The sequence below is a fragment of the Mesoplodon mirus genome (assembly GCF_964341445.2).
Source record: "Mesoplodon mirus genome assembly, chromosome: 13".
Classification (NCBI taxonomy): Eukaryota; Metazoa; Chordata; class Mammalia; order Artiodactyla; family Ziphiidae; genus Mesoplodon; species Mesoplodon mirus.
In genome coordinates this window covers 47167220-47181152 of record NC_138989.1, presented here as the reverse complement: position 1 = coordinate 47181152, position 13933 = coordinate 47167220, and the positions used below count along the sequence as shown (strand labels likewise).

The following is a 13933-nucleotide window of genomic DNA, read 5'->3' as shown; positions in this document are numbered from 1 at the left end:
AAGCCATTGTCAGAGGTGGCAGAAGGAGCACAAGCCACTGAGCTTGCGCTAAAGGTGCTTATCATCTAATGGAGGAAAAACAAACAAACAAAAGATGTGAAGACAAGCAGACACTGGGGACTGGAATACTAAAGCCAGGCTCATGGAAGGGAGGTAAGGAGGACTCTGAAGAGTAAGAAGAGTTGAAAATGGCTATAGGAGGAATGGCAGTATTCCTGATGAGAGGAAGAGACAGATACAATAAATACCTCAAAGCAAAGATCAAAATACTTGTGAATAATCGGAAATGCAGGGGGGTGAAAAAGGAAGGGGATCTCCACCCAGGATAACTGAGAGAATGCTCTTGTTTCTGACAGGTACCAAAGATGGGATAAAGAACTGGAAGACAAAATAATACGCTGAGTTTGATTCTGTGCATGTTGAACTTTAAATGATGGCAAAATATCAACGTAAAAATAATCAGTAATGATATTAAGAGTGTGAAAGCTATTGATTTTAAGCATTTACTATGTTTCACAGTGCTAAAAGCCACTTACATTTTGTTGTTTACCTTTACAACCACTCTGTGACACAAGCATTACCTTTTCCCTCAATTTAAAAGAGTCAAACAAAAACTTAGATTAATAACTTGCCCCAAATCACAAAGAGTAAGGGAGAGAATTAGTGTTTAATCCCAGGATGTCTGACTCCAAAGACCATGCATGGATTTCGTAATCAGGCAGCCACAAATAGATTTCTGAGTCTTACAAAAATATTCAAAAATGCATTGAGCATTTATTATGTGCCAGTCACTCTTCAAAGTGCTGGGTATACAGCTGTCAATAAAACAGTCATGGTCCTTACCCTCGTGGAATCTTGTGGAGATAATGGACATTAAATTTAAAAATTCACAAAAGCATAATTAAAAATGGTGATAAGTGCTATGAAGAGAAAGCACAGACTGCTAAGAGAAAGTGTAACAGGCTATATTTTAGATGAACAATCAAGAAAGGTTCTCTAGAGAAATGTAGATCTTCAGCACATGATCTCTCTTTTGATCTCTAGACTGGTAATACCTAAATACCCTTCCGTTAGCAGTTCAAATTTAATGTATCTAAGACTTAACTGTGGATTCTTCTCTAAATTTGCTCGCCATATTAGCACCTTCACTCATCTCAGAAACTTGGGGAGCATTTTGATACCTCACTGTCACTCACCTCCACATCCAGTTAATTATCAATTTCCTTCAATCCCTCTCAGAATACACCTTGAAACAACTTCTTATTCCATACCTAATGCTAGACCCTAACCCAGCTTCCTTAACACCTATCCTAAAATCCACTAAACTGGCTTCACCAATCCTGCTTTTGCCCCCTCCAAACCATTTTCCACTCACATGCTAGAGTGACATCTTAAAAATATAAACCTGATCAAAAGCTTATACTTTTTCTATGACTCACTATTGCGTTTAAGATAAAATCTAGAATCTTTGTCACAGCTTCTAAGACCTCACATGATCTAACCAGGCTAGCATAATAACAACGGAGGAAAACTGCAGCAAGGAGGAAGTGGTCAACAGAGACAAATACTGCAAAGCCCAGAGCAGTACAGGTGGAATTATGCGACTGGAATTGAAAATAAAGCTATTCATTGGGTGGGCTGCAACCGCATAGCAGGAATGGAGGCCACATAATAGGGGGTCATGGGAGTAATGGGAAGAGAGGAAATGGAGGTGGTCAATGAAAGCATTTGTTTGAAAAATGAGGTGACGGTGGGCATCAGGTGACTGCTGTCCAGCAGCCCATACATAGGAAACCAGAGGAAAGGAAGAGGAGAGGCTGAGACAATAAACTTTGGAAAGTCGGGGTAGGATGAGGTCAAAGGCATAGGTGAAACAACTGGCTGCAAAACAATTTTCTCAGAGTTCTAAGCCGGTAACTATGAGCAAAGGCAGGGTCACATACCAGGGTGTCACACTCAGTGCAATTCTGGAACTCGGATTTCATTTTCTTGGCTACATCAGTTGCTGGAACTCCTTCAGAAGGAAGATATGCCCGGCAGTAAGGACAGGTCCACTTATTGTTCTTGAGACTGGTAGCAATGCAAGAACGGCAGAATCTACAGGACACAAACCAAGAACACATCACTTTCCTTAACAGTATAAAGGAGCCACCACTAGGTGTTCATTTATGGGAAGCGTATTTTAATGACACCTTGTACACTAAGAGCTGTTCTGCCAAACGAAAGCTCTATCTGCATCCTACAGCTGCTGGGGAGTCTCTTACCTTCCCTGCAAGACCTCCCTGGGGCCACACATTCTCACCACGTGTGCTGCACGCATTTAAACAGAAGGTGACAGACAAAGTGGTGAAACAGCCTTCCTACAAACAGAATGAAAACTATAACTCAAATATTGCCAGCCATAAAAAAGAATGAAATAATGCCATTTCAGCAACATGGATGGACCCAGAGATGATCATACTAAATGAAGTAAGTCAGAGAAAGACAAATATCACATGGTATCATTTATATGTAGAATCTAAAAAAATGATACAGATAAATTATTTACAAAACAGAAACAGATTCACAGACATAGAAAATAAACTTACCAAAGGGGAAAGGGGGAGGGAGGGACAAATTAGGAGCTTGGGATTAGCAGATACATACTACTATATATAAAATACATAAACAACAAGGGCCAACTGTATAACATAGGGAACTATATTCAATATCTTAATAACCTATAATGAAAAAGAATCTGAAAAAGAATATATCTATATCTATATCTATGTGTGTGTATGAATGAATCACTTTCCTGGATACCTGAAACTAACAAAACATTGTATATCAACTATATTTCAAAAAAAACCCCTCTAACTCAAAGGATATCTAATGTGTTCTTTCTTTTCTTTAATCCTATTTTACCTTAAAATCTGTGGGGCTGGGGGGAATAGGTCTTTGCTCTGTGAGATTCTGTGTGTTAGATTAGAAAATAGCAGCAAGTTGAGGAGGTAAAAATACGAAACACGTTAAAGTCTTCATAAAATGATTTTAAACTCATCCTCAGATGCAGGAAATTATCTAATCAAAAGTACCACTTTAGGAATGTCCTCCACATCAGTAAATACATTCTCTGTTTACTTAAAGATGATCATGATAAAATCTTAACACAGTCAACAGAATTCACAGAAAATCTTGACCTATCTATGGGAGCTGCTGAAGGCTACATGTGCACAGAAGTAAAAGTGAGCATTTCAATAGGTTATACACATTAGCATGAGCTGACAGCTCTTAACTCAGCATGTAATATATATTTGCGAATATTTATACATGGCAAAAGTTAAGCTGTTTAAGTAAATTATACATACTGAAAAGTTCATATATCATAGGTATACATACAGCTGAATGAAGTTTCACAAACAAAATTCCTAGTATATTAGCCATTTCTGATTCTTTTTTAAAAAAATTTATTTGTTTTCATTTTTAGCTGCGTTGGGTCTTCGTTGCTGTGCACGGACTTTTCTCTAGTTGCGGTGAGCAGGGGCTACTCTTCGTTGTGGTGCGTGGGCTTCTCATTGCGTGGCTTCTCTTGTTGCAGAGCACGGGCTCTAAGCACACGGGCTTCAGTAGTTGTGGCACGCGGGCTCAGTAGTTGTGGCTTGCGGGCTCTAGAGCGCAGGCTCAGTAGTTGTGGCACACGGGCTTAGTTGCTCCGTGGCATGAGGGATCTCCCCGGACCAGGGCTCGAACCCGTGTCCCCTGTATTGGCAGGTGGATTCTTAACCACTGCGCCACCAGGGAAGTCCAGCCATTACTGATTCTTAAAAGTATTCTCTTCCACCTCTGTTATAAAAGTCTTATATGCACACAGAGGATGCTTACTTCTGCACTGTTCTTGAGGCATCTGCTTGATGTTGATGCCTGCCCAGCACCCATTTCCCCCTTTTTCTTGCCATAGCATCCTGATTTTGCTCTGCAGGAACTACACCTCTTATATGAGATACAATTTGGTGGGACCTCAATCCAGGTGCCCATAATCCCCTGCTGAAGGCAGAGCGCCTAATGTCGGCCACGCTAAGTAAACCCTCTCTCTGGGAGATGAATACTAAACAGAGTGACATAAAGACTGATTCAGCAACAACTTGATAGGACTATCCTGCTCTTTATTTAGAACCCCAGATCTGCCTGGGTTCCTACCCTTTTCTTCCTGGGTGTTTTTGTTATTAATGTTGTTTGGTGACTTTATATTTTGATATAATTTCAAATTTGATACACTGTTTTTATTTACAAAATTTTAAAACACTTCCACATACCTTAATTCATTTAACCTTAATAAACCCCTAAGAAAGATCATTATTTCCTTTATAGATGAGGAAACTGAGGTACGTAGAGGTTAAGTTACTTCAGCAAGGTCACAGCTACAGAAAGTGCCTGAACTTTGTTGACCTTAAGCTGGGGTTTCCTGACTCAGAATTCAGTGACCTATCTTTCCACAACTGCAGCTACCCCAGTTGGAAAGAGCAATACTTTCAGAATCAAAAGACCTAAGTCCCCTGCTGTATTTTACTTCTATCTGCCTCAGGTGATTAATTGTAAGTTCTAAGGCACATTTGCCCTTGCATTTCTTTTAGTCCCTAAGAATTGGTTCTCAAAGTGTAAGCTTTGAAGGGTATTTATTACAAATGGTCCAAATGCTCAACTCATAATTAACATTTCTAATACAACACCTGTGGTTCTGACAGGAATTCTTTGTTTACATAATTTAGGAGCAAGCAGATAACACTGTGTTTCTTGTCAACTAAAAGTCTTCCCCCCTTTCTCACAGTTTGAGTTTTATGCTAATACAAACAGAAGATGCATATTGGTGCAAAGGGACTTCCCTGGTGGCACAGTGGTTAAGAATCTGCCTGCCAATGCAGGGGACATGCAAAACAAACAAACAAAATATACTGGTGCCAAGCCCCGTGGTAGGCACTGATACACATCTGCTCATTTCACCTCATTTCGCTCTCACAGGAATCCTAAATGCTGCTCTTTCTCCTTACCCTGACTGATAGCAAACTGAAGTTCAAAGAGGTGTAACAACTTGCCGAAGTCACAGAGCAAGAAGATAGTAGTATTTTTTTTTTTTTTTTTTTTTTTTTTGCGGCACGTGGGCCTCTCACTGTCACGGCCTCTCCCGTTGCGGAGCACAGGCTCCGGACACGCAGGCTCAGCGGCCATGGCTCACGGGCCCAGCCGCTCTGCAGCATGTGGGATCTTCCCGGACTCAGGCACGAACCTGCGTCCCCTGCATCGGCAGGCGGACTCTCAACCACTGCGCCACCAGGGAAGCCCCTCTTCTGTTATTTTATAAATACTTCATACATGTTTTTGTAACTATGATTGATAACCACAATGGAAATTCCTAGTAGATATTCATGAAAAGTAGCACAGTTGAGGCATTAAAAATTTTTTTTTTATTGGCGTATAGTTGCTTTACACTGTTGTGTTAGTTTCTTCTCTACAGCAAAGTGTATCAGTCACATGTATACACATATCCCCTCTTCCTTGGACTCCTTCCCATTTAGGTCACCACAGAGCATTGAATAGAGTTCCCTGTGCTATACAGTCTGTTCTCATTAGTTATCTATTTTATATGTAGTAGTGAATATATGTCAGTCCCAATCTCCCAATCCATCCCACCCCACCCTTACCCCCTTGGTATCCATACGTTTGTTCCCTACGTCTGTGTCTCTATTTCTGCTTTGCAAATAAGTTCATCTATACCGTTTTTCTAGATTCCACATATATGGCTTAATATACGATATTTGTTTTTCTCTTTCTGACTTACTTTACTCTGTATGACAGTCTCTAGGTCCATCCAAGTCTCTGTAAATGGCACAATTTTGTTCTTTTTTATGGCTGAGTAATAATCCATTGTATATATGTACCACATCTTCTTTATCCATTCATCTGTCTACGGACATTTCGGTTGCTTCCATGTCCTGGCTATTGTAAATAGTGCTGCAATGAACACTGGGGTACATGTATCTTTTTGAATTATGGTTTTCTCTGGGTATATGCCCAGTAGTGGGATTGCTGGGTCATATGGTAGTTCTATTTTTAGTTTTTTAAGGAACCTCCATACTGTTCCCCATAGTGGCTATATCAATTTATTGAGCATTTAAAAAATCAAGTCCCTCCCTATAACCCCCCCAACTAAGTCTGTACAGTGGTATTATCTGTGGCATGAAACTCACAAATAAGCATTATATAGATGTCATTGCATTATGTGAGAATATTAGTTGCAAATCCGGTAGATTAGTCAATTAACTGTACTTTTGATAGAAGTGATTATGAACTGGAGAAAACACATCAAGATCAAGGTGTTTTGGAACAGATTGAACTTACTGATTATGAGTATATGAAAACCACAGCTTTTAGAAGTGTTACCATGGAAAGGTACTGGATGCTGCTGCACCTCAAGTCTCACTTTCTGGGGTGCAGAAGCAAGACTGAAGAACTGCTTAGTTCAAAAGATCTGAGGAGAACATTCTCTCCTTAAAGGTACAGTTATCAAATTCAAGTCATGAGAGCTGAAGCATCTACCATCCTTACCCTAGCACCTTGGCATGAAAAGTATACAAGTGATCATTTTCTGAATTGTCTAATCAGAATCCTCACAGGGCTATTCAGCTTTAGGTAATATATATTATATAACAGGGCACAGAGAAAAGATAACTCTAAATTAAAACCTCTGAGAAAGCAAAGTGTAGAAGTGTATACAGAGTGTGAGCTTCTTACAGGTTTGTAGATATGTAAAAACACCTAGGGTAAAGAAAATAAGAATATTTACCTACCTGTTGGAGAAATGGGAACTGGAAAGAAAGGGGTATATGGTAGAAGAAGGGTATTTTCACTGTCGAATTTTAAGTGTGAACCATATAACCTTATTACCTACACAATAAACAATTCTTTTAAGAAGTTAATTACCTACAACCACTTGGGATAAATGGTCTGGTAGTGTCTGATAAAACAAAATTACAAGCACCCCTTGACCCTGCAGTACCAAGCCCGTGTTTTACTCGAGAAGTTAAAAAATATATCCATTTGTATTCAGAAGGGATGTTTTCACAGTAGACCCAACCTGGAAATAACCCAGATATTTATCAACAAGAAAATGAATAAAGAACCCATGGCACATTCCTACAATGGAATACTACACAGCAATGAAAAAGAACAAATTACTGATACACGCCATAACATGGATGACTCTCAGAGACATACTAAGAAGCCAGACACATGAACTTATCTACGAAACAGAAACAGACTCACAGACATAGAGAACAGACTTGTGGTTGCCAAGGGGGATGGGATGTGGGGAGGGATGGATTGGGAGTTTGGGATTAGCAGATGCAAACTATTATATATAGAATGGATAAGCAACAAGGTCCTACTGTATAGCACAGGGAACTGTATTCAATATCCTGTAATAAACCATAATGGAAAAGAATATGAAAAAGAATATATATAAATATAAATATATGTAACTGAATCACTCTGCTGTACACCAGAAACTAACACAACATTGTAAATCAACTATACTTCAATAAAATAAATTTTAAAAAAAGAAGCTAGACACAAGAAAGTACATCTTGTGTAATTCCACTTATTTGAAATTTTTGAATAGGCAAAACTGATCTATGACGGGAAAAAAATAACTCAACAGTGATTGCTTATGGGGGTACACAGACGGGGATGGCTGGGAAGGGGCATAAGGGAACCATATGGGGGGTAATGAGACTATTCTATATATATATTTTTTTTTTTTGCAGTATGAGGGCCTCTCACTGTCGTGGCCTCTCCCGTTGCGGAGCACAGGCTCGGGACGCGCAGGCTCAGCGGCCATGGCTCACGGGCCTAGCCACTCTGCGGCATGTGGGATCTTCCCGGACCGGGACACGAACCCGTGTCCCCTGCATCGGCAGGGGGACTCTCAACCACTGCACCACCAGGGAAGCCCGAGACTATTCTATATCTTGATAGGGGTTTGGGCTAAACATTGGTCAAAGCTCTGCAAGTGTTATACCTAGGATGTATGCATTTCACTCTATGTGTAATTTACCTTTAGAAAATCCCATAGACAAGTTGTGAACTCTGGTTAATATTACGCATGCTGATATGAGAAGGGGTAGAGTGTGCTGATGTTTGTAACCTACTCTAAAACGCATCCAAAAAATAAGATGGATTGATGGATGGATAGGTATGTGATAAACTGAGAGGTAAAAGCAAATACGGTAAAACTAACAATGGTAGAAATAGGTATGTATATATGGTTGTTCACTGTACAATTCTTTCAACTTAGCTGTATGTTTGACATTTTTCATAATAAAATGTTAGGGAAAATGAACCACCTTACTATGACTTAAATTTTCTTTACTTTTCAGAAAAATTTGGTTGGGAAACCGGGAAGGGAAATGCTTGGAGGATGAGAGACCTGAAATATTTAACAGAATGTGATTTGAAGAGAAAAACATTTTTAAAAATGATATTTTTAAGAGCATCCAAATTCAGTGTGAGGAAAAGATTATTTTGCATTTATGATTATTTAAATAAATTTAAAGAGCACAGAACAATTTGAAAGATAATATAAGGCTGAAGTTTTGTTTTACGTTTAAGTTTTTTTTTTTTTTTTTGCGGTACATGGGCCTCTCACTGTTGTGGCCTCTCCCGTTGTGGAGCACAGGCTCCGGATGCGCAGGCTCAGTGGCCATGGCTCACGGGCCCAGCCGCTCCGCAGCATGTGGGATCTTCCCGGATCGGGGCACGAACCCGTGTCCCCTGCATCGGCAGGCGGACTCTCAACCACTGCGCCACCAGGGAAGCCCTATGTTTAAGTTTTGTTTTATAAGGTTTGTTTTCCCTCGAAAACAAAACTGTAAAAAAAATGAATTCGTGTGGCTTTTAGCAAGAACAGTTATTGCATGGTTATAATGAAGATTTATAAAACATGCACAAGTCTCCCCAGACCCAACCATATAAGCATGCATTCACTAATGAAATTTTCACTAATAGCTTATGACTGCCAATGTTTGACATGCCAGAGATGAAACCATGGCAGTGCCCGAGGTCCCTGCTCTCAAGAGTTCTAGAAGGAGGAGAGAGGAAATGAGAAGGTAAACAAAAAGACTGGCAAACAATAAATGCTCTGAGAAGAATAAAACAGTTGACAACACACACTGAGTGGGTGGGGCAGAGGGAGCAGTGAGATGGGTGGTCCCTCAGATGACATTTGAAGGCATCAGTCTTGGGAAGGTCTGGGAATGGTTTTCCCAGCTGAAAACAGGGACCATTTTGCTGAGGTACAGAAAGCCAGCGTGGTTGAAATGCAGGGGGCCCAGGGGAGGGTGATTGGCAGTATGTGGGACAGTAAGGTAGGTAGGAGACCAACCATAAAGCCAGAGCTAAGCATGATGGGAAGGCACTGGAGGGTTTTAAGTGGGAGAGTGATACGACTTGATTTACATTATATAGATCACTGGCTCCGGTGTGAAGAATGGATTACAGAGGTACGAGAGTCACGGCTCAGAGTCCAGTGTTAATTCCATTGTAAGTGTTGGTTCAAGAGAGTATGGTGGCTTAGCCCAGCAAAGGAGCAGTAGACAGTGTAAATGGACAGACAGATTTAGGATTGATTTGGGAAGCAGAGGCAAAAGGGCTTACAATATACCAAATGACAACAAATATATGCCCCATTATGCCAAGGGAAAGAAGTCAAATACAAGACTATTTACTGTATGACTCCAAAGCTCAGTGACAGAAAGCTGATGGGGTTGCCTGGGGCCCAGGAGTTTGGGGAGTGGATTGATTGTAAAGGATTCCAGGGAACTTCTTAGGGTAATGGAACTAACTCTTCTAGATCTTGTTTATGGTGGTGGTTATAGGATTGTATACAATTACGTACTGTATCACCTCAATAAAACTGAAAAACGCAACCCAACTAAACAAAAAATGCCCCAGTGACAACAGGTCAGTAACAACAACACGGCATGAGCATCACAGAAATACACACAGCACAGAACCATTCAGAATCCTGTAGGGGTCCCTCCCACACAGCCCCAGGTACAGAGTAGCTACTCAGTAAATGGTCAGTAGATTGAAATAACCAAATCAGTTATGAGGAATGGGCCCAAGGGGAATTTTCTGGGCAGGGCCCAATGTTCCCATTAATAAATAAGTGTTGTGTCCTTCTGGAAGAACCCAAGGGGTAAAAATGAACACAAACCCCAGAGATAAGAAATTCCTATTTGTCTGTCCCCCTCTCCCCCTCCATAAGGTGGCTGAGAATGACGAATCACAACAGACATGATCAGAATTAGGAGAATGTAGGGGAAAGATAGAAGTCAACTGCATTGTTTTTAAAGACCGATTTAATGTTTTCAAAAATTCTGAATGAGTTGTTGTTGCCTTTTTTTTTTTTTTTTTTGGCCGTGCCTTGTGGCATGTGGGATTTTAGTTCCCTGACCAGGGACAGAACCCGTGCCCCCTGCAGTGGAAGCACAAGATGTCATAGCTTTAAAATCAGATTTCACACACAAATTCAAATTTCTGGCTTCTCTTGAAAAGCTAAGTCTCCTGCAACTCTGGACTCATTTCCCATGTGGCCACATGGGTCGGTGTCCCTTCCTGTAGATACCCATCCTCCTCGCTCACTCACACACCTTGCCTCCCCCCTGCTGAGTTTGCAGCTCCTGATGACATCAGTCAGGAACCAGATAATGACTCTAAGAACTTTAAAACCAGCTGGGAACTTAATTATCCCACCCCCATTGTTTACTTTATTAACCCCTTTCTGTTTCTCTAATTAAGTGGTTAGCAATAAAACTCATATAAGGAAAGGGTGGCAAGGTATTGGAGGAAAATGGGGAAAGGGTTGCTGAGGACACTGGGTAAAGTTATGCACACAGTCTTAAGGGGGAAAACTGCACCCTAAGTATAGGAGAATTAAAGAGGAAAGGGCTGTATTAGGGACTCCATGGGGCCTAGGGCTAGACAGGTAAAATAAGTAGCCAGAGGTGGCCCCTAAATGTAGTTCTGGAAGAAGCCCTTGGCAACATGTGGTTGGTCTAACATTTTCGTTATGTTCTCAACACTGGGCTGCTTCACTGTGGGTAGGCCAACATGAAGCTGAATGAAAATCTTGGGCTCCCTTGGGGAGCTGGAACATATAAATAGAATAAGGGGAGCTGCAATTGTTATTCAAAGGGAGGATGAGAGTCTCGGGCTAAAATACTCCAATATAGGACAGTACACACACACACACACACACACACACACACACACAACCAGTCTCCCTCTTCAGTGATCCAATGATGGATCGATCAGCCTGGACAGCCCCAAGCACAGCTATTCTTAGAGCACAGGCCTTTAGCCACTGTCCCTCAAGATTTCCTTGGAGGTGTTTATGTATTCAATTAGGTTATGCTCAAAGTCCATCCTGGGAATCATTCAGCCTCCAAAAATTGACTCTGCATATCTCTACACTCCTTTACATGTTGATTTTTATATTTAGCCCCCTAAGGAAAATTTTATTTCCTTTAATCTACAGTCTTAGAGGGGTGCCTCTCTATAACCCTTAAACACTGTCCTCAACTTGCAGTATCTTACTGTCAATTAAATAGGGTTATCTGAGGCTGTACTTCTCAAATCTTAAAATGCATATAAATCACATGGGCATCTTGTGAAAATGCAGATTGCGATTCAGCAGATTTGAGTTGGGGGCTGAGATTCTGCAATGCTGCTGGTCCTAGGACTAGTAGTCAGGTGCTAAAGAGAATCCTGGTGTAAAACTCAGTCTGCTACATTATTTAGGTTCTGTTTGTTGGAGAATACGTAATTTAATAGATCACTAATATTTAATGTGCCTACGACAACACCAATGTTGCTAAGTAACACAGAGCAGTCCAACCACCAGATGAGGCAAACTTCAGGCCAGCTTATTACATCTTTCTAAAATTCTCAGTGATACAGGCAGAGATGAGTAACCCTATAAAAGGAAGGGAGTTCAAAAACTATCATGGGACTTCTATCTATGACTCAAACTCCATAGCACCAGCTGGCTGGCACTATGAAATGGTTGTCCAAAGTTGTGCTCACCAAAGTATCCAAATTTTGTCTTTTTTTAAAAAAAAAAAATTTATTTTTTATTTATTTTTGGCTGCGTTGGGTCTTCGTTGCTGCACGTGGGCTTTCTCTAGTTGTGGCGAGCAGGGGCTGCTCTTTGTTTTGGTGCATGGGTTTCTCATTGCAGTGGCTTCTCTTGTTGTGGAGCATGGGCTCTAGGCACACAGGCTTCAGTAGTTGTGGCATGCGGGCTCAGTAGTTGTGGCTTGTGGGCTCTAGAGCGCAGGCTCAGTAGTTGTGGTGCACAGGCTTAGTTGCTGCACGGCATGTGGGATCTTCCCAGACCAGGGCTTGAACCCGTCCATGTCCCCTGCATTGTCAGGCGGATTCTTAACCACTGCGCCACCAGGGAAGCCCCAAATTTTGTCTTATTATTTTTAAATTAATTAATTAATTAATTTTTGGCTGCATCGGGTCTTAGTTGAGGCACAAATCTTTCATTGCAGTGCACAGGCTCTTGGTTGCAGCACTTGGGCTTCCCTCCAGTAGTGGCACCCGGGCTCCAGAGCACGTGGCTTCTGTAGTTGCGGTGCGCAGGCTCAGTAGTTGCGGCATGCATGTGGGATCTTAGTTCCCTGACCAGGGATCAAACCCGCGTCCCGTGCATTGGAAGGTGGATTCTTAACCACTGGACCACCAGGGGAGTCCTCCAAATTTTGTCTTAGAGTCATTCATTAATTAAAAATACTTAACACCTACTAAGTGCCAGACCTTAAAGGAGTGGCAATGCAGAAAGTAGCATTCCTTTATTAGAGCAAAGGCTCTCAAGAGTTTTGGGTCTTGATGGTACAAAAGACTCCAATCATCCTATTTTAAGTGATGCTTATCCAAGTACATTAGAAGAAGGAAGCATTCTATTTAGCATCAGGGGCCTGGATGATTTCATCTTAAAATCAAATCACAGGTCAACAGGCACATGAAAGGATGCTCAAGATTGCTAATCATGAGGGAAATGCGAATCAAAACCACAATGAGATATCACCTCACACCTGTCAGAATGGCTATCATCAAAAAGAACACAAATAACAAATGTTGGAGAGGATGTGGAGAAAAGGGAACCCTCGTACACTGTTGGTGAGAATGTAGATTGGTGCAGCCACTGTAAGAAAATGGTACGAAAGTTTCTCAAAAAACTAAAAATAGAACTACCCTATGACTCTGCAATTCCACTCCTGGGTATATATCTGAAAAAAAATGAAAACACTAATTTGAAAAGATACACACACCCCAACATTCATAACAGCATTATTTACAATAGCTAAGATATGGAAGCAACCTAAGTGTCCATCAACAGACGAATGGATGAAGAAAAGGAATGGACTACTACTGAGCCATAGAAAAGGAACGAAATTTTGCCATTTGCAGCAACATGGATGGACTTGGAGAGCATTATGCTAAGTGAAATAAGTCAGACAGAAAAAGACAGATACTGTATGATATCACATGCGGAATCTAAAAAATACAACAAACTAGAGAATATAACAAAAAAGAAACAGACTCACAGAGAACAAACTAGTGGTTATCAGTGGGGAGAGGGAAGGGGGAGGGGCACTTTAGAGGTAGGGGATTAAGAGGTACAAAATATTAGGTATATTGGGCCTCCCTGGTGGCGCAGTGGTTGAGAGTCCGCCTGCCGATGCAGGGGACACGGGTTCGTGCCCCGGTCTGGGAGGATCCCATATGCCGCGGAGCGGCTGGGCCCGTGAGCCATGGCCGCTGAGCCTGCGCGTCCGGAGCCTGTGCTCCGCAGGGGGAGAGGCCACAACAGTGAGAGGCCCGCATACCGCAA

General features: G+C 41.4%; 1 protein-coding gene across 7 annotated transcripts in view; it reads right to left on the bottom strand.

The window, feature by feature from the left end:
* The window catches only part of RNF125 (ring finger protein 125), a 112496-nt gene that overhangs the window by 19495 nt on the left and 79068 nt on the right, over nt 1-13933 (bottom strand). For all 7 annotated transcript variants that reach the window (XM_082639975.1, XM_082639973.1, XM_082639974.1 and 4 more), the window contains one exon: nt 1944-2097. In XM_082639975.1, the coding sequence (XP_082496101.1) occupies nt 1944-1985 (42 nt within the window). In that variant the 5' untranslated portion in view covers nt 1986-2097. The remainder of the gene's footprint in view (nt 1-1943; nt 2098-13933) is intronic.